This window comes from Stylophora pistillata, chromosome 8 (genome assembly GCF_964205215.1).
Source record: "Stylophora pistillata chromosome 8, jaStyPist1.2, whole genome shotgun sequence".
Taxonomy (NCBI): domain Eukaryota; kingdom Metazoa; phylum Cnidaria; class Anthozoa; order Scleractinia; family Pocilloporidae; genus Stylophora; species Stylophora pistillata.
In genome coordinates this window covers 7,104,608-7,124,587 of record NC_142526.1, presented here as the reverse complement: position 1 = coordinate 7,124,587, position 19,980 = coordinate 7,104,608, and the positions used below count along the sequence as shown (strand labels likewise).

Here is a 19,980-nt window from a genome sequence, read left to right as displayed (position 1 = left end):
TCTTGTAGCAAGGATGGATCAATAAAGGTAGGTGGTACCAACACAGTGGTGAAAGCTTTGCGCATGTGCAATTATTGAAAATGTTTAAGGTGTTTTATAGAGAACATGTCAGTCAAACACAGGGCATGCGCGAGGGGAGTAAGTTTGACGTCTGCGCGCCAATTTACCCGCGCGAAGGAAAACATAAGAAACTCCACAACCGTCCCGGGGAAAAAAAGAGAGAGGAAATTAAAACACTCATGGCAATTTGTAAAAGGAAATCTAAGTTAGGGAAAAGAAAACCTCGCGACTCTTCCAACACAAAGCTTATTAATTACGAGTATCCTGTTGAATTACTGTTCTGTTTTGAGTTTTACCAAAACAGTTCATGACTTTTAAGACGTAGTCACTTAATGGCTTGTGTGATTCTTTGTAACTCGGAAGATGCAAAAGAGCCACGCAAGTGTGGGGCCGGTCCACCTTTTCCGGACTGGCTCGCACCCTGTCGTACACACGTCAGCTTTCATTATGACTTTCTTTACGATTGTCTGCGGGAGGACCATGTGGGTCATATTATTATGAATATTACGTTGAAAATATTTCCTTATTTTTGTTGTCAATAACTTGACACACGATAACACATGTCTTCATTTGCTGTAGATCTGGGATGGAGTCAGCAATCGATGTACTGCAACATTTGAACAGGCACACCAGGGTGGAGAGGTTAGTTATGTACAGGCACACAAAAGTGGTGAGGTTAGTCATGTACAGGCACACCAAAGTGGAGATTTTAGTTTTGTAGAGGCACACCAGATTTGAGAGGTTAGTTATGTACAAACACACCAGGGTGGAGAGGTTAGTTTTGTCCAAACACATCGCGATGGAGAGGTTAGCTATATACAAACACACTAAGGTGGAGAGGTAAATTTTGTACAAACACACCAGGGTGGAGGGGTTGGTTTTGTACAAACACCAGGGTGGAGGGGTTAGTTTTAGACTGACACACAAGGGTGAAGAGGTTAGTTATGTCTGGCATACTAGGGTGGAGAGGGTAGTTATCTATAGGTACATCAAGGTGCACGGAGTAGTTATGTAGAGGTACACCAGGGTGGAGAGGGTAGTTATGTATAGGTACATCAAGGTGCATGGAGTAGTTATGTAGAGGTACACCAGGGTGGAGAGGGTAGTTATGTATAGGTAGGTCAAGGTGCAAGTGTAGTTATGTGCAGGTACACCAGGGTCGAGGGGGTAGTTATGTGCAGGTACAGAAGGATGGAGAGGGTAGTTATGTGCAGGCACACCAGAGTGAAGTTGTCAGTTACTTACAGGCAAACCAGGATGGAGACGTTAGTAGTGTAGAGGACTTTGTACGAATTACTAAGATGGTGTTTTCTGCTGCAGGTATATTCAGTTTGTTTTTCTCAAAACGGAAAGGTAAGAAGAAAAAAATTATGGTTTCTTACTTCGTTCAATTGCACTTAAGATATTTTTTCTAACAACAAATGCTTATACGATGAATATATGAAGTTCATATATTTTGAAGTTCATATATTTTTCATCACGGGTTTATTACGAATCAACTTAACGGCCTGCTCCCAGTTGGCTTGTTAGCTCAATTGGTAGAATGCTGCGCTAGTATCGCAGAGGTCAGTGGTTCGAATCCCGTACAGGCCTGATTTTTTCAGGTCTGATTTTTCGCTATTGCATAAAAGCCGCTCTCTACTACGAGGATCGTGCATCATACGTAACAAATGCTTACTTGAAAGCTAGTGGTATAATTTCAGCTCGTGTTTGTGTAGACTGCTCCAGGCATTCAGGAATTTAAACAAAGCGCAATAAAAAATGGCGCGTTGGTAGCAGAGGAGTGGAAAAACGATGGAGGCTTTGGTCTGGTCATGTAACGAATGACTTGATCCAAGCCTCTCTCGGTTTTCGCTCTGCTGCCTTTGTCACGCTGTTCACAACTTTGCATGGATTTCGTATCGTTCCACTTGCTGAAAGCCGTGAACAGGCTAATGTTGAAAATAACAAATATTTGACAAGTCAGTACTCTTTACTCTCTTGCAGTATATTGTTTCAAGTGGAAAAGATTCTCGTGTGTATCTATGGGAACTCTCTACTGGTAATAAACTCGAAACGATTAACTTTTACTTGTTTTTAGTTTGTTTTTTATTGTGATTCTACCTTAATAATCTTTCAACCCCTGAGAGGGACTGGCTTCTAATTTCTCCTTACAGTATCGTCCTTGAATCAAATGTAAAGATTGTGAGAATAATGGAAATGATCACCAATTTACTGTAAAAAGCTCCTGATTGTTAAACAAGTTCTCCTTGGCATTACCACAGGAAATATAGAGAAAATACTGTGGAGAATATAAATACTAGTGTTAGTGTGTCAATGGTGAACTTTTACAAGGAGTACAGAATGTGCCTTTACTTCAGCATCAACAGTCAGTTATACACCGACAAAGACTGTTTTAATTCGTTCAATTTTATTTTAGGAAAGGCTCTAAGCATGTACATGGGCGCCACAATGTCGAACTACAGGACACAGATTGTTTTCAACCACACCGAGGATTTTTGTGAGTCCAGTTTGATAATGTTTGTTGTTTTTTAGGATCTATATAATAAGTACTGGAAACATTCTGTAACTGACTCCAGGCGCGATAACCGCAAGTTCAGAATTAGAAATAAGGACCTCGAAGCACTGATTAAGAGCCTTGAACTTCGTGTTGATTTCCAATGAATTATCATTATTACAATGTACCAATGCTCAAAACCGTCAAACTAAAATACAAGCGAGAATATCTAGTCTAAGTGACATTAAAGGACAGAGCCGAACAATTATTGGATGTGATAAAAACACGAACGCAGGAAACGACAAAACAACTAGACTAGAAATAACCGACGAAATGAAGCTAAGAAAGGTAGAAACACGTTCTTACCGATTGTCCTCTCTGTACACCTGAGTAGTTATATACGCAAGATCCAAAGACTTTGCAACGAACGCAATAAACTTCAAGAACGCAAACTTAGACGGTACACACAGACTACTAGTAAAGACGCACGAGGTTCTGAAATACGATCTGACAGAAACGTCACTAATATCTAACCTAGACAGTTACACATTCAAACAAGACAAAGAGAGAGGAGCTTATTAGATAAGAGGGGATACGAGAGAAAAGGGCTTATTAGAGAGGGCACTTACTACAAAGGGGAGATAACTAGAGAGGGGGAGTCTATAGGAGAGAGGGGAGCTTGTAAGACAGAGGGTCTTATCGCCAGAGAGGGGTACCTACAAAAGAGGGGAGATAATTACAGAGGGGGAGCTTGTTAGAGAGAGAAAGCTTTTAAGAAAAGGGGAACTTATTATTAAGGGGGAGCTTCTTAGTGAGGGGATGCTTTTTGGGGGGGGGCAAGAGAGAGGACTTGTTGGAGTGGGGGGGGGGGGAATGATAGGAAGGTGAATATCAGAGTGTGGGCTCATTAGATAGGGGGCTTATCAGAAAGGGAACTTTATGAGAAAAGGGGCCATTAGGAGAGGAGTTCCCCAGACAGGAGGCTTTTAAGCGAGGGGGGCTCGAAGAGAGGGGGCTTATGAGAGGTGGGGACTATTTAGTGTGGCTGAGAGAGAGAGCTCATTTGAGAGGGGATTCACTCAAGAAGGGCTCCTTGGAGAGGAAGGTCTTGATAGAGCGTTGCGATTTTGTTTTGCTAAATTTTCAACCTACTTAATTTTAATAGTGATTGCAGCAGACGAATCGAATAACAGTATAGCATGCTGGGACACGAGGTCGACAGAGTTGCAGAAAACTCTCAGTTCAGGTACAAATAAAATGGTTTTTTTGTTCCTGTGAAAAGTATGGTAGTAGAGGCCTCGTTTTGCGTGTCTTTGTTCATGTGTCACACATTTAATGATAACCATCCGCAACATGGAAAACCATTTCGTTTTTTATTAAGACCACGTTATGAAACTAGTACACATAAAAAGCTCGCTCATTTCACGTGCGCCCCACATGACGTTGAAAAGACCAGCCAAGTGGAATCATCATTACGAGGGTGAAACTTAACTCTGGGACTGGGACTGAATGCGCTAATATTCCTGTGGTATACATGTCCTTTCTTTAGGTCACAACAACCATATTCGCTGCATCACCCACTCCCCCACAGGAGCAGCGTTTGTCTCGTGCAGCGATGACTTCAGAGCAAGGTTTTGGTTCTGTGAGGGAGTATAAGGATTTCCTCCACCGATCGCATTGAAAGAAATAGCTTAGAACTCGTGTTCCTTAAACCGATCTTCAATGCAAATGTAAATCTACTGTCAAGCTCAGTTTCTGCTTAAATCTTTCAGAGATTCACCCTTCTCGTTCGGCTCTATTTAATCTGTAAGACTTTGAAATAAAATCTAGCGCCATTTAACGTGTTTGTTTTATTTATGATTAATATCAGAGCAATTTTTAATAGAGTGTAGAAAGTGAATCCGCGATTGCTTTGTTGTTACCTTACTCTGCACTGTGATTGGCCCCGAAACTCTCGCAAATCTCTCAACCAATCAGATACAAAAGTAAAAATATCGTCGATTTGGTCGCCCGCGTTTTCCCGCGCTTTTAGCGGTTTGGTCGGTTTTGCTTTGAAGTTTCTTAAAGTTATTTTCTTGCGACTACTTTTGTTTTGGTTTTACGACTCTCTCAATTGCTTTTAACATTGTTCTCTTTATTGTTACTATTACTATTATTACAACTATTTAAGTTGCGGTTCAGTATATGAACTTATGTCTTCAAAGTGTAGGTAACGTTTTGGCAAAATTGAGAAAACTGATTCATAATTCAGGTGGCACAATTGAAAGCTAAAATAATCATCTTGACGAAGATATCAGCTTTCCATCACAGCTATTGTTTAGATATTATTAAAAACTTTAGTATAATGAATTCCAAGAACAAAAAATTTCAATAATATTTTGGTTGTAAGACCTTATATCAGAAGAAAAGACATAGACCACAACAACATCAACTTGGGACTCTTCGAGCCAATCACAGACCTGAGAATGAACTTGTAAGGAAAATGATAGTGTGCTAGAGCAAAGTTCAATTGAGTGCCGAAAGTAATCCTGGCTGACTCTGTTTTTGCCTTACCTCGCTTTGTGATTGGTCCAGAAAACACGCACCAATCTCTCAACCAATCAGACGCTAAACTGAAAACAATTACGACTTGGTCTCACGCGTCTTCCCGCACTTTTGGATAATTGGTTGGGTTTTGGCTTGAGTTCTCTCAAAGGTATTCTCCTTTCTTCTGATTGGCCGTTGGGATTCCTTTGTTTCGGTTTTACGACACTCAATCCAAAAGCACTCTCACCCATACCATTATTATTTTCTTACTATATTACATATTAGGTTCCAAATATGAACAGGGTCCAGTTGATCAAAGACCGATTACTACGAACCTAGGGTTCAATTTTAATCCATGTTTCCTTATTTCTCTTTGGGAACCTCTTTGGGATAATTTTCCCTGTTCTTTTAAGAGCTTCCGATGATCAAATTATAGACAAAAGTAGTTAAACTGAACTTTCTTTGAAAGGTTTCAGATCTGAAATCAAATTTCACGCTAACCCTGGGTTATTTTAACCCAGCTTTGGACAAACCGGCCAAGATGTCTTCGCTTCCGCCCTTTGCCCGCTAACTTCTTGAAGTGATTTACATGTGAATTCTTTCTACAAAACTATCAACACATTTAGCTAATGGCAATTCAGAATACACACCTATCAATCTTAAAGCGATTTGTTCTTCCATAGATCGAATTGAACGTGCAAAGCGATTCAACTCGCGCAAAAGTATCAGTATAATTAGCACCTAACATATTTATGCTAATTTAGTGTTACACCTTGCCGCAAACTTTGTAATTCTTCTCGTTGACAATGGCGTCATGATGACACCGAAACATCGGTTTTTATCGTTGGTTTTTGCTTGTCTTTGCATTTCCAAATCTTTCTTGATATAAATCGAACTGAATCACCTTATCAATTTAGAGAGAAAATTATGATAGCTGGTAAGTAGAAATGAGAATCATATCTCAGAAAAATAACAAAGTTAAAGATGTTTTGTAATCTCAAGTTTAAAGAAAACAGTGCCGTAATTTTCGCATCGTGAAAAATTCACCAAAGATTATCTGCTTTCAATTTTTCAATCGTCTGTTCGTATTTGTTCCTTCTTGGCAAACATGATACAACTTTTTTTTCACAAAGTTTCGATCCAAAATATTTCTATTTTCAGAAACGAGTGAAAAAAAATTCAATTAAAAAACTAATAAATTGTGTCTTATTCGGTGTTAATTCTGAATGTATGACACACGAAATTAGAATCAAGAAACTGAAAAAAAATTTCCTGGAAAACAGATTGCAGAAAAAATTACGACCCTGATCAATAAAATAATAACAACAGTAATAACAATAATCAAATCCCTAAAATATATTATAACATCTTCTGCGTTCTGTTTCCTCATTTCTGTTTCTTAAAGGAGAAACCTCCGACAGAAGAGAGAAGTTAATCACCAACGTTGAAACGCACGTAGTTCTTTTACAGGATATATTAATACAAAGCTACGCTATCTCCTTTATCATTCTTCCCTTGTTTCCCGAAACCATGGACCCCCCCCCCCCCCCACAATTTCCCGCCCCCTTCCCTGGATGGTAAATTATGCCTCATTTCTTACAAACAAACCACTACCTTACTCACAACAAAATGATTGATGCTGCTTCCAACTTCCAACTTAAGAAGAAAATAAATTTGTTTTATTTACAATAAATTTTGATTTCTGGGGTCGCGTGAGGTTGATAACGATCCTTATGTTGTAGAACTGACAATTTACATGTACTCCTATTGTCTCCTTGCTATTCGGAATTACAAAATTGACTCTTTAACCACTAAGAAGGACTAGCATTTAATTTCTCCTCACAATTTCACAGCTGAATCACACATTAAGGTCAGAGAATAAAGGAAATGATAGATAACAAAGCTCTTGATTCGTATATGTGCACGATCCTTCGCAGTAAAGCACTATTTGAGCAATAGTGAAAATCAGACCCGAAAAAAAATTTCAGGCCTGTACGGGATTCGAACCACTGACCTCTGCGATACTAGTGCAGCGCTCTACCAATTGAGCTCAATTTCAGGTCTGATTTTCACTATTGCTCAAATAGTGCTTTACTGCGAAGGATCGTGCACATATACGTTTCATAACCGCAGTTCATACATATGTTTCATATGTTTGTTGTTGTTTGAAAGCTCTTGATTGTTGACCAAATTCTCCTTGCCAGCTCGTTAGGAAATGTATGGAGAACAGTTTAGAGAATATGCATACTATCATGATGTGAGGGTGTAAAGGGTTAGCAGGGCTTCGTTCATCAGTTGTAGGTGCAATATTCCGTATCAGCAATTTTTATGCATTAATCATCTCGCGTGAAAGAAAATTTCAAAAAACACAGGTAGAAATCTATGAAAGGAAATTCATAGTAAGGAAAATGAAAACTCGAGACTGTTCGAACATAGAGGTAATGAATTACGAGTATCCTGTTGAATTTTTTTCTATTTGGAGTTTCACCAAAAAGGTTTTGACCTTTAAAACGCTTTCACTTTCTGGCTTGCGTTGTTCTCTGTAACTCGGAAGATGTAAACGAGCCGTGCGAGTTTGGAGTCGGACGATCTTTTTTCGGACGGGCTCACGACAGCTTTCGTTATGGTTTTCCTAAGGATTATCTGGGGAGGGGGGGCATATGGTTCATATAATTATGAATATTATGTCGGAAATTTGTCTTCTGTTTTGCTGTTACAACACATAATAACACGTGTCACGATTCGTTGTAACTTTGGTGGAGTCAATAACCCATGCGGTGCATCGCAAAATTTGAACAGGCACACCATAGTGGAGAGGTATTATTTCATGTTGTCTTAGTGTAGATTGCTCCAGGCATTCAGGAAGTTAAACAAAGCTCAATTAAAACGGCGGGTAAGTAGCAGAGGAGTGAAAAAACCTATTTTAACCCTTTAGATCGTAAAGTTGACAGGTTTCTTTCTCCTTACGATATCACCCTTTAAGGGCGTAGCCAGGGGAGGTCCTGGGGTGCCCGTGTGCCCCCCCCCCCCCTTGGTAGGCCTTCTTTTAAGCAAACAACCTACAACATTCAGGTGGTGAAAATGCCATGACAATATCTTGGCCTGCCCAGTATACTCTCACTGCTCATCCCAAAACTGTAACATTAAGTAAAACATGCACGGTGTGGAGGTTGACATGACAATCTGGTAAGTAGCCTCTGTGATCCCCCCCCCCTTTGAAAAATCCTGGCTACGCCCCTGCCCTTGAATCAAATGTAAAGGTTATGAGAATAATGGAAATGATCACCAATCTACTGTAAGAAACTCCTGATTGTCAAACAAATTCTCCTTGTGGTTACCATAGGAAATGTACTGAGATCAGTGTGGAGAATATAGATGTTAATACAGAGGTGTAAAGGGTAAGAACAGGAGGGAGAGCGGTTTGAAATTTATTTATTTATTTATTTAGAAGATTTTCCGACAGGTAGGGACACCGCAACAGCTTTCCGCCAATCACTGCGGGCTCAGTAACCCATCCAGCCCACCCCAGGGGAGGACAACCATCACACAGTAATCTCGTGCGTGGGAAATTAACGTCTCCTACCCCTAAGCCTGCAGGAGACGGGACCTCCATTTATTCTTCCCTATCCGAGAAGACTAGAATATCTAACCGTTTCTTGATATTATAGAAAGGCAGCATATTCTTCTCAATTATTTTAAGATATTGAGTGCTGGTCCGGCCGGGGCTCGAACTCTCGACCTCCCGCACAACAGTTCAGCGCTCTATCCATTGAGCTAACCGAGAGGCGGTTGAAATTTCACTTTCATAAGCCGAGGCAAAAACAATGGAAATTCCTGAACAATCCCAGTTTATGCAGGCCGCACACGAACAACAAAGTAGTTAGGGCAAAACATTTATTTCAAAGTTATTTTTCAGATCCAGAAACCGGAGACATTGAAAAAAATATACTTTAAACACGAAGGCGCGCTATATAAGGAAGTCTTCCCTGGGAAGACCTAGGCTCATTTGTCACTCACTGTTGACGTGTGCGGGTCAAATTTAAATGCTGGTAGACGAACAAAAGGAGCTAATGAGATATCTATTGTTTACTTCCACCAGCATGGTGGGGTTCTGTCCTGGTGTACCGGTTCACATGGGAATTACCATTGTTCTTTCTTTGTTTAGGAGTCGTTGGTTAGCTGTTGTGTATTGTTTGGTCTTTTGTATCGGCTCTTGTGAACCGGTACACGAGGACAGAACCGCATGGTGGCATGAGGTAACGTGCGAAACACCTAATTCGGTCTCAAATTTACCGCCACAAATAAAGACAGTTTCCATTGGAGAAAGGAAAGACAAATCTGAAGAATTCTTGTATTGTGATGAAGACATAAAACAATTTTGAGGAATGCGCCCGCTGTTCACTGGTTTGGAGTAGCTGTAGCTCAAGCTGACTTGACTCTAAGAGTTCTACATTACGACGGTTGATTGACAAATGGTCCAGTGTGCCCTAAGGCTCCTTTTATAGCGCGCCTTCGTGTTTAAGCTCATCTTTAAATTTTCTAAAAAACTTGACGAAATATCTGATCACAGGAGCTCCTACTGATTAGGAAAATGATATAAAAAAGGTTGGGAAACCTCTATTTCTCAAAGTGAGTAGACTACCAGTGGTCCCTCCTTTTCAGTAAAGTCCGTCGTGCGAGTAAAAAAAAACTCAGCGAAAAAAACTTAATGTTAGCACGCGGCGGGAGATCTAAAGCTTTTTTCACTCGCGCAACAGACTTCGCCTAAAGTGGAGGCTGCTCTTAGCCTAAACGTAAGAAACCAATATCTTTATCTGCGATCCGTGGCCAAGATTCGTCTCTTTACAGTTCGAACACTTCGGTTTTGGTTTTATGACACTCTTGACATTGCTTTTGCAATAATATTATTATTATTACTATTATCATTACTCATATTACAACTATCTAAGTAGAGGTTCAAGAAATAAACCTATGTTTTCAAAGTGTGGGTAACATTTTGACAAAATTGATAAAAACTGATTGATAGTTCAAGATTCATAGTAAAAGTCAAAATCATCTCTACGAAGTGTGTTTATAACTTAGAAATCCGGTTTCCATCACAGTATTGTTTAGACATCATTAATAATTGCCGTAAAATGAATTCCAAGAGACAAAAATACTACTAAATTTTTGGTTGTAAGACCTTATATCAGATGAAAAGACATAGGTCACAACAACCACATTCTCTGTAGCACCCACTCCCCAACAGGAGCAGCGTTTGTCTCGTGCAGTGATGACTTCAGAGCGAGGTTTTGGTACTGTGAGAGAGTTAAGAGAATTCCTCCACCGATTGCATTGAAAGAAATGGCTTAGAATTCGTGTCCCTTTCAACGATCTTGAATGGAAACGTCAAGCTACACTTGATACCTCAATTTCTCCTAAAATCTTCTAGAGATTCGCCCTTCTGGGTTCTTTACTTTTCATCATGATCATTAATTGGATAAACTATTTCGGCTCTGTTTAATCTGTGAGGCTTAAAATCAAATCTATTGCCTTTTTTCGTTTTTATTTGTTTCATTTATGATCACTATCGCAGCAATTTTCATTGGAGTATCGAAAGTAAATCCGGAATTGCTTTGTTTTGCTTTACTTCCGCTTTCTGATTGGCTCAGAAAACTCGCACCAATCTCTTAACCAATCCGATACAAAAGTAAAACACATTCATGATTTGGTCGCCCGCGTTTTCCAGCGGTTTAAGCAGTTTGGTTGGTTTTGCTTTGAAGTCTCTTAATGGTATTTTCTAGTGACTCCTTCGGTTTTGGATTTACGACACTCCATCGCTTTTAAGATTGTTATCATTATTATCATAACTATTATTACAACTTGTTAAGTTGAGGTTCAATATACGAACTTATGCCTTCAAAGTGTGGCTAACATTTTTGCAAGTTCGAGAAAATTGATTCCTACTTCAGGTCGCACGATTGGAAGCTAAAATAATCACCTCGACGGAGTGTTTTTAACCTAGAAATCCGGTTTCTATCACAGCCATCGTCTAGATATAATTACCAACTGTAGTAGAATAAACTCCAAGAACAAAAAAAAGTAATAACGTTTTGGTTGTAAGACCTTATGTCAGAAGAAAAGACATAGACAACAAGAACATCAGCTTGGGACTCTCTTCCAGCGAGTCTCAAAGCCGAGAAATAAATTTTAAGGATAATGATAATGTGATAGAGCAATGTTCAGTTGAGTGTCGAAAGTAATCCTAGCTGGCTCCAGATCTGCTTTTGCCTTAATTGGCTTTGTGATTGGTCGATAAAACTCTCGCCAATCTCTGAACCAATCAGGCGCTAAACTAAAAACAATTACGACTTGGTCGCCCGCTTTTTCCCGCATTTTGGGATGATTGGTCGGCTTTTAATTTGAGTTCTCTCAAAGGTATTTTCCTTTCTTCTGATTGGCCGTTGTGATTCCTTTCTTCCAGTTTTACAACACTCAATTCAAAAGCACTCTATCGCCAAAACCATTAGTATTGTTATTATTATATTACAGTTTAGGTTCCAGAAATTAACAGGGTCCAGTTGTTCGAAGGCCGATTAGCACTAACCCAGCGTTAAATTTTAATGCAGGTTTCCCTATTTCATCATTCAAGAACCTTTCGGTGATAATTTTCCCTATTCTTTTTACAGCATCCGATCATCAAATTGTAGACAAAAACAGTTAAACTGAACTTTCTTTTAAAGCTTTCAGATCTGAAATCAAATATCACGCTAACCCTGGGTTATCTTAAACCAGCTTTGAACATTCCGGCCTAGATATCTTCGCCTATGTCCTTCGCTCGTTCACTCCTTGAAGTGATTTACATATGAACTCTTCATAAAAAAGTATCAACACATTATGTATCTAATGGCAGTTCAGAATACACACCTATCAATCTAAGAGTGACTTCTTTTTTTTTTTTTCTTACGTACTACCGAGCTGGTTCTCCTTATCAATTTAAAGAGAAAATTATGGCAGCTAGAGGGTAAAATTTAGAATCATATCCTAAAAAAAGAAAAAGGCTAATGATTTTTTGTAATCTCAAATTTAAAGAACAGTGCCATAATTTTCGCATCGTGGAAAATTTACTCAACATTTTCTATTTTTTGATTTTTCAATTATCTGTTCATTTTTGTTCCTCCCCGGCAAACATAATACAACTTTTGGGCGAATGACATCGCGTGCTGGACAGCTGGGTCGTGTAAAAAAAAGCACCCACAAGAGCAGTGAAAAGTAAAAAGTTTTAGTGTAAAAAAATACCAGTTTTCCTTCCAGTAAACAGGAGGGGAGGGAGAGTCAAGGATCAGTCGCTACTCTGTTTCTTGTCCCCGTCACTTTCGTCCTTCGTCAGTTCTTTTTGCCTAAAACAAAACTTTTGAGTTAAGAATGATGTGTAATGCTTTTTTTTACGTTTACATAATCTCCCAGTCGTTGTCATTAGACTTGTTATAGACATAAAAGTTAGCTTCCTCACCGTATTCACTGATTTATCGATTAATTCATTCATTATTTATTTATTATATTTTCGCTCAGATTGTGGTCATTGTCCTGTCAATCTTTACACCAATGGCACAATTGTAAACATCTTGCACACTTAAGAAACTACACCGAATCTTAACCTGTTTTTGTCAACCATTTAACTCCCAAGATCTGATTTTTAATTCTCCCATCTAGTTGCTGCACCTTTTCTTGTAAATTTGTGATGACAATTTGGTGTTAGATCATGAACAACTTGTACCTGATAAGTAATTACTTGTTTGCTGGATAATGTAAGGATATTATAGGGAGAAGTTACATGTTCATCACTTCTAGGAGTTGAAGGTTTAAAAAAATCGTCAACATGTGCCTTCATAAAATAAAACCTCATAGTTGCAGACGTTTTTCTAATTAAAGAAAAAGGCAGGCTCCTGTTTATTTTCACAAGCTCAAATTGGTTATGTCGATTACACAAAATTACTCAAAAACAAGCTTACCTTATTTTTTTCAAGTCCAATGTCACGTTGTCTCCCATCAGCACAAACGGAGCCCATTGGGCAGGTTCGGTGAAGCCGTTGCCTCTCAACCATTTGATGGCCTGGTGAAGAGATTCACTGGCACTTTCTCCAGCAGCCAGGTGTTTGTAGAAAACTTTCATGAGTAGCTCTGTTGCTTTGTCTTCTATGGCCCACGATGCCACCAACACTGAACGCGCACCAGATCCTAGGAAAGCCCGAGCTATTCCAATGACTCCCTCTTGTTTAAACGTTCCACGCCCGCTGTGACAACAGCTAAGTACGACCAGTTTAGCTCGCAGCTTCACCTTTGAAATGTCGGACATTGTCAAAAGGTAGTCTTCTTCTTGTGGAATACTTTTAGTGGTGCAATTGGGGGACAGGGCAATCTCCCCTTTCTCTGCATTACCATGGGCGGCAAGATGTATCAGGCTCACTGAATGAAGTGCGTGAAGTACCGCCTGCTTTGTTGCGTGCTCTCCTAACAATGGCTGAACACCCAGGAGTCGACCAATCATTACAGCTTCCTTTCGTGCACACAACAATGGTATCAATTTCAGGGTACGTCCTTTGTAAAGCACTTCACCAGCCAAAGGATCACCCACTACCAGTGCACCGGACTGACTGTGATAGTCCCTCGGACATTCCTGAATGATCCCCAGAGTCGTCAGAGAAGGGACGATGCGGATTCTGTGGGTTTCTGAAAAATACCTTCCAACTGTCTCATCCCGCAAGGCAGCAAAAGGGACTCGGTATGAACACTTCTCAGGCACAATGATGACTTCAGGCTCTGTGAGTAAATCTCTGACATGAGCGATAAGCTGGTCATAACACAGTTGAAGAATCATTTCGTTGCGTTTGAGTTCGTCTCCTTGCGAGGTTGCTCGGCTCTCCTCTTGAGGAGATATGACGATATCGTCACCAAAAGATCGATCCTCGCAATTCTGGTTATGTAAAATGCCGAAACTGGAGGCACTGTTTTTAAACATTTCCTCCACATCACAAACGTCTGCAGCCATAAGTGTGCCGATTTTCATTTCGGGGCTCACTCGATAGTCAATGTCTCCATTTGCTTTTAAAACCCACAGACGAACATGCCGCTCCTGATATGAAATGTACAAAACAGCGCAATTGCTCTCTTTACTCACAATGCTTTCGATTCTTGCCCGAGATGTTGAATCAGCTGAGATGTGGCTTTCAATTGAGAGTTTATATGCCATTAATTCTGCGAGGCCTCTAGCGCGTCTTAGCTCCTCCACTTTAAGAGAGTCTCGCACACTTCCGGAGGCACACAGCATGAGACTGAGCAACTCGTAGGGGAAACTACCGTGCTCTTCTAAGAGACATGTTTTAAATTCATCGTTTTCTTTGAGAAAATTTCGCAACTTTTCATAAATTGCAATGCTTTGACGAAGATACACCATTGCCTCCTCAAGATTTGATTCCAATATCTTTAACAGAGCGATTCCGAGAAGGCTGTGAAAGTCAGTCATATTGTTTCCTATTTTGCTGCTCATCAAGTGCGCTTTCTCAAAGTATTTTTCCGATTCGTAGTAATTGCCAAGCGATAGGGACACCTGCCCAAGGTTTACATAGCTTATACTTTGTTCTTGTCTACCGCCAGTATTGATGGTGATAGCAAGCCCTTTCTCGAGTAACTCTCTAGCTTTCTGGTGGTCATGAAACGATTCTAACAGAACTGCCAGGTTGTTGTAGCACAACGCTTCCTTCGTTCTGTCGCCAATTTCTATACTGATGGCGAGTGCTTTGTCAAAATGTTTCTTAGCCTCCTTATGTTTACGAAGTGATTGAAACACACCTCCAAGATTCAAATAATTTGTCGCTTCTCCTTCCCTGCCGCCAATTTCTGTTGCGATAGCAAGAGCTTTCTTGTAATATTCTGTAGCCTTCTGATTTTCACCGAGTGATGCAAACACAGTTCCAAGGCTCCCATTTCTTGCCCCTTCTCCTTCCCTATCGCCAATTTCTGTTGCGATAGCAAGAGCTTTCTCGTGATATTCTTTAGCCTTCTGATATTCACCGAGTGATGCAAACACAGTTCCAAGGTTCCCATACCATGTCCCTTCTCCTTGCCTATCGCCAATTTCTGTTGCGATAGCAAGAGCTTTCTCGTGATATTCTTCAGCCGTCTGATATTCACCGAGTGATCGAAACACAGTTCCAAGGTTCCCATACAGTGTCCCTTCTACTTTCCTATCGCCAATTTCTGTTGCGATAGCAAGAGCTTTCTCGTGATATTCTTTAGCCTTCTGATATTCACCGAGTGATTGAAACACAGTTCCAAGGTTCCCATACCATGTCCCTTCTCCTTCCCTATCGCCAATTTCAGTTGCGATAGCAAGAGCTTTCTCGTGATATTCTTTAGCCTTCTGATATTCACCGAGTGATTGAAACACAGTTCCAAGGTTCCCATACCGTGTCCCTTCTCCTTTCCTGTCGCCAATTTCTGTTTCGATAGCAAGAGCTTTCTCGTGATATTCTTTAGCCTTCTGATATTCACCGAGTGATTGAAACACAGTTCCAAGGTTCCCATACCATGTCCCTTCTCCTTTCCTGTCGCCAATTTCTGTTGCGATAGCAAGAGCTTTCTCGTGATATTCTTTAGCCGTCTGATATTCACCGAGGGATTGAAACACATTTCCAAGGTTCCCATACCGTGTCCCTTCTCTTTCCCTATCGCCAATTTCTGTTGCGATAGCAAGAGCTTTCTCGTGATATTCTTTAGCCTTCTGATATTCACCGAGTGATTCAAACACAATTCCAAGGTTCCCATACCGTCTCCCTTCTCCTTCCCTATCGCCAATTTCTGTTGCGATAGCAAGAGCTTTCTCGTGATATTCTTTAGCCTTCTGATATTCACCGAGTGAATGAAACACAGTTCCAAGGTTCCCATACCATATCCCTTCTCCTTCCCTATCGCCAATTTCTGTTGCGATAGCAAGAGCTTTCTCGTGATATTCTTTAGCCGTCTGATATTCACCGAGTGAATGAAACACAGTTCCAAGGTTCCCATACCATGTCCCTTCTCCTTTCCTGTCGCCAATTTCTGTTGCGATAGCAAGAGCTTTCTCGTGATATTCTTTAGCCTTCTGATATTCACCGAGGGATTGAAACACAGTTCCAAGGTTCCCATAGCGTGTCCCTTCTCTTTCCCTATCGCCAATTTCTGTTGCGATAGCAAGAGCTTTCTCGTGATATTCTTTAGCCTTCTGATATTCACCGAGTGATTCAAACACAGTTCCAAGGTTCCCATACCATATCCCTTCTCCTTCCCTATCGCCAATTTCTGTTGCGATAGCAAGAGCTTTCTCGTGATATTCTTTAGCCTTCTGATATTCACCGAGGGATTGAAACACAGTTCCAAGGTTCCCATAGCGTGTCCCTTCTCTTTCCCTATCGCCAATTTCTGTTGCGATAGCAAGAGCTTTCTCGTGATATTCTTTAGCCTTCTGATATTCACCGAGTGATTCAAACACAGTTCCAAGGTTCCCATACCATATCCCTTCTCCTTCCCTATCGCCAATTTCTGTTGCGATAGCAAGAGCTTTCTCGTGATATTCTTTAGCCTTCTGATATTCACCGAGTGATCGAAACACAGTTCCAAGGTTCCCATACAGTGTCCCTTCTCCTTCCCTATCGCCAATTTCTGTTGCGATAGCAAGAGCTTTCTCGTGATATTCTTTAGCCTTCTGATATTCACCGAGGGATTGAAACACAGTTCCAAGGTTCCCATACCGTGTCCCTTCTCTTTCCCTATCGCCAATTTCTGTTGCGATAGCAAGAGCTTTCTCGTGATATTCTTTAGCCTTCTGATATTCACCGAGTGATCGAAACACAGTTCCAAGGTTCCCATACAGTGTCCCTTCTCCTTCCCTATCGCCAATTTCTGTTGCGATAGCAAGAGCTTTCTCGTGATATTCTTTAGCCTTCTGATACTCACCGAGTGATCGAAACACAGTTCCAAGGTTCCCATTACATGCCCCTTCTCCTTCCCTATCGCCAATTTCTGTTGCGATAGCAAGAGCTTTCTCGTGATATTCTTTAGCCTTCTGATATTCACCGAGTGATTCAAACACAGTTCCAAGGTTCCCATACCGTTTCCCTTCTCCTTCCCTATCGCCAATTTCTGTTGCGATAGCAAGAGCGTTCTCGTAATATTCTTTAGCCTTCTGATATTCACCGAGTGATTGAAACACAGTTCCAAGGTTCCCATTACATGCCCCTTCCCCTTCCCTATCGCCAATTTCTGTTACGATAGCAAGAGCTTTCTCGTGATATTCTTTAGCCTTCTGATATTCACCGAGTGATCGAAACACAGTTCCAAGGTTCCCATTACATGCCCCTTCTCCTTTCCTATCGCCAATTTCTGTTGCGATAGCAAGAGCTTTCTCGTAATATTCTTTAGCCTTCTGATATTCACCGAGTGATTGAAACACAGTTCCAAGGTTCCCATTACATGCCCCTTCCCCTTCCCTATCGCCAATTTCTGTTACGATAGCAAGAGCTTTCTCGTGATATTCTTTAGCCTTCTGATATTCACCGAGTGATCGAAACACAGTTCCAAGGTTCCCATTACATGCCCCTTCTCCTTTCCTATCGCCAATTTCTGTTGCGATAGCAAGAGCTTTCTCGTGATATTCTTTAGCCTTCTGATATTCACCGAGTGATTGAAACACAGTTCCAAGGTTCCCATACCATGTCCCTTCTCCTTCCCTATGGCCAATTTCTGTTGCGATAGCAAGAGCTTTCTCGTAATATTCTTTAGCCTTCTGATATTCACCGAGTGATTGAAACACAGTTCCAAGGTTCCCATTACATGCCCCTTCCCCTTCCCTATGGCCAATTTCTGTTGCGATAGCAAGAGCTTTCTCGTGATATTCTTTAGCCTTCTGATATTTACCGAGTGATTGAAACAGGACTCCTAGCCTTCCATAAGTCACTGATTCTCCAATTCCGTCGCCAATTGATTTTGCGATGGCAAGTGCGCCTTGAAAAAGTTCCTTGGCTTCTGCAAGCCTACTTTGTCTTTTGTATTTGTCTCCCAGTTCAAAGATTGATTTTCCGGTATTGTGGAACATGGCGATAAGTTTGTTGGTGTATCGTACTGCGTTTGTGTAACCGGAGATTGCGTAGTACGCATTGAATATTACCTCAGAGACATCCAGTCCGTTCATATCAAAGCCTAGATTGTTGAGTAAGACTAAACATTCATAACACAAATGAGCGGCTTGTATACCACGATCAGTGTTTAGAAGATATGTGGCAACATCTAATCCTATCCTGATCTTCTGTAGGATTTCACTCGTGTTAGTCATCACGTACTCCTTTTTGTTTGACCAGATACCTTCCTGAAATGGAAAAAAAATCAACAGGTTTAAATACAGAAAACTTAAATAACTAAATTATATGATGACTCTTGGTAGCTATCTCTCTGCGAAAGTTTAGACAGTGCTCACTTTCCACGAATGCTTGTTAGTGCGAGTGCAACATTACTTTTCTCTCTTCGTTTTTCCATAGCTAGTAAATTGTGCATAAACAACACTGATTCTTGACAAATCGCGATGCAAAGTTTACGAAAACATGTAACTTTTAGACCCAACCTATGGGGGGAGGGGTGCTTAGATCAATTTTTTCCGGTACGTGCTGTTCTTCCTCAGAACCGTTCTTAATCCCCCCTCTCATAGACAATTAATTTTCTGATCATCCACCGTCCCCCCCCCCCGAAAAATGATATGATCTCCAAAATCCTCCATCTTCCTTTTGATGGCAAAACGATAAACAAACAATTTCAAATTGGTTCATATTAACACTGATTGCCTCCCCCCCCCAGCTCCCCCCCATGCCTTTTGCTCATGTTTCATTTGCGCGCAATTCAGATAAACTGTGTCAAATGCATCTCGGATTTAAAACTTCGCTTTTGGATTCATTGAGTTGAGTATTTGATATACGTCACTGAAAATTTTTGTATTATTTTTCGATCACGACATGCGCTTATTTTGGGCAGACAGCGAAACCTGTTAAATTTTTCTTTTATTTTCTGACAGAATAAAAACGTGAATTCTTTCAAGAAAAGTGAAAGTAATGGGCGGAAGCCATAGAACTATAAAGGTCGGCACACACGAGGGGACTAGTCCGTGCGACTAGTCCGTGCGACTAGTCCGTGCGACTAGTCCGTGCGACTAGTCCGTGCGACTAGTCCGTGCGACTAGTCCGTGCGACTAGTCCGTGCGACTAGTCCGTGCGACTAGTCCCTGCGACTAGTCCGTGCGACTAGTCCGTGCGACTAGTCCGTGCGACTAGTCCGTGCGACTAGTCCGTGCGACTAGTCCCGGAAACAAGTCTTTGAAGGGTTTACACGAGGGGACCGGTAGCAGGGACTAGTCCCTTAAGGCGTCCACACGAGGGCACTCAATTGCACAAGAACATAGGAAAATTAAGAGGCAAAAGATGTTTCTTAGTCTGGAGCGTTACGCGAAAACAATTAAAATTTGGTAACTTTTCATTGTAGCACTATTAAACAGCAACACAAACGAACTACACTTATTCAGTCGGATTATTCATGCTTTTACGTGTTCCGTTTTTTTGTTATTATTATTATTTTTAACAGACACAGAGTCAAATAGGGTAAAAATTCCATCAAAACGGCTCCGACATCTGTATATGTTTACAAAAGTAGAAATAGTTTTTTATTCTTCAGTTGTAGAAATCTAGAAGTCAGGGAAAATTCATAGAAACTGCAATGTTTACAAATACCGGAAGTCACGCATCCTACTGACCCGTGATTGGCTTATTTACCGTTTAGTCGCAGGGACTGGTCGCACAAACAGTTCACACGAAGGGAAAAACATTTCTTTCATGCGACAAGTC

The 19,980-nt window shown here is 40.8% G+C and overlaps 2 protein-coding genes across 2 annotated transcripts; one reads left to right on the top strand and one right to left on the bottom strand.

The window, feature by feature from the left end:
- The first annotated feature begins 1,950 nt into the window (after window positions 1-1,950).
- Window positions 1,951-4,397, top strand: LOC148724737 (cleavage stimulation factor subunit 1-like). The gene is made up of 4 exons (XM_088729655.1): window positions 1,951-2,101; window positions 2,480-2,560; window positions 3,723-3,803; window positions 4,107-4,397. Exons 2-4 carry the CDS (start codon window positions 2,494-2,496, stop codon window positions 4,211-4,213), a joined length of 255 nt encoding a protein of 84 aa, XP_088585781.1. The 5' UTR covers window positions 1,951-2,101; window positions 2,480-2,493; the 3' UTR covers window positions 4,214-4,397.
- A 4,563-nt stretch (window positions 4,398-8,960) lies between these two features.
- LOC148724736 (uncharacterized) lies at window positions 8,961-18,444 on the bottom strand. Its single transcript, XM_088729659.1, has 3 exons — window positions 15,409-18,444; window positions 13,075-14,568; window positions 8,961-12,462 (listed from the first exon to the last, which is right to left on the bottom strand). Exons 1-3 carry the CDS (start codon window positions 18,426-18,428, stop codon window positions 12,405-12,407), a joined length of 4,572 nt encoding a protein of 1,523 aa, XP_088585785.1. The 5' UTR covers window positions 18,429-18,444; the 3' UTR covers window positions 8,961-12,404.
- Window positions 18,445-19,980: the final 1,536 nt, after the last annotated feature.

Coding starts and splice junctions, on each gene's coding strand:
- LOC148724737 (XM_088729655.1), top strand. CDS start 2,494: ATGTACATGGGCGCCACAATGTCGAACTACAGGACACAGATTGTTTTC. Junction 2,561..3,722: donor CAACCACACCGAGGATTTTT/GTGAGTCCAGTT, acceptor TAATTTTAATAG/TGATTGCAGCAGACGAATCG. Junction 3,804..4,106: donor GCAGAAAACTCTCAGTTCAG/GTACAAATAAAA, acceptor TCCTTTCTTTAG/GTCACAACAACCATATTCGC.
- LOC148724736 (XM_088729659.1), bottom strand. CDS start 18,428: ATGACTAACACGAGTGAAATCCTACAGAAGATCAGGATAGGATTAGAT. Junction 14,569..15,408: donor AGGGAAGGAGAAGGGACATG/GTATGGGAACCT, acceptor TGACTTTCACAG/CCTTCTCGGAATCGCTCTGT. Junction 12,463..13,074: donor TTGGACTTGAAAAAAATAAG/GTAAGCTTGTTT, acceptor GTTTTGTTTTAG/GCAAAAAGAACTGACGAAGG.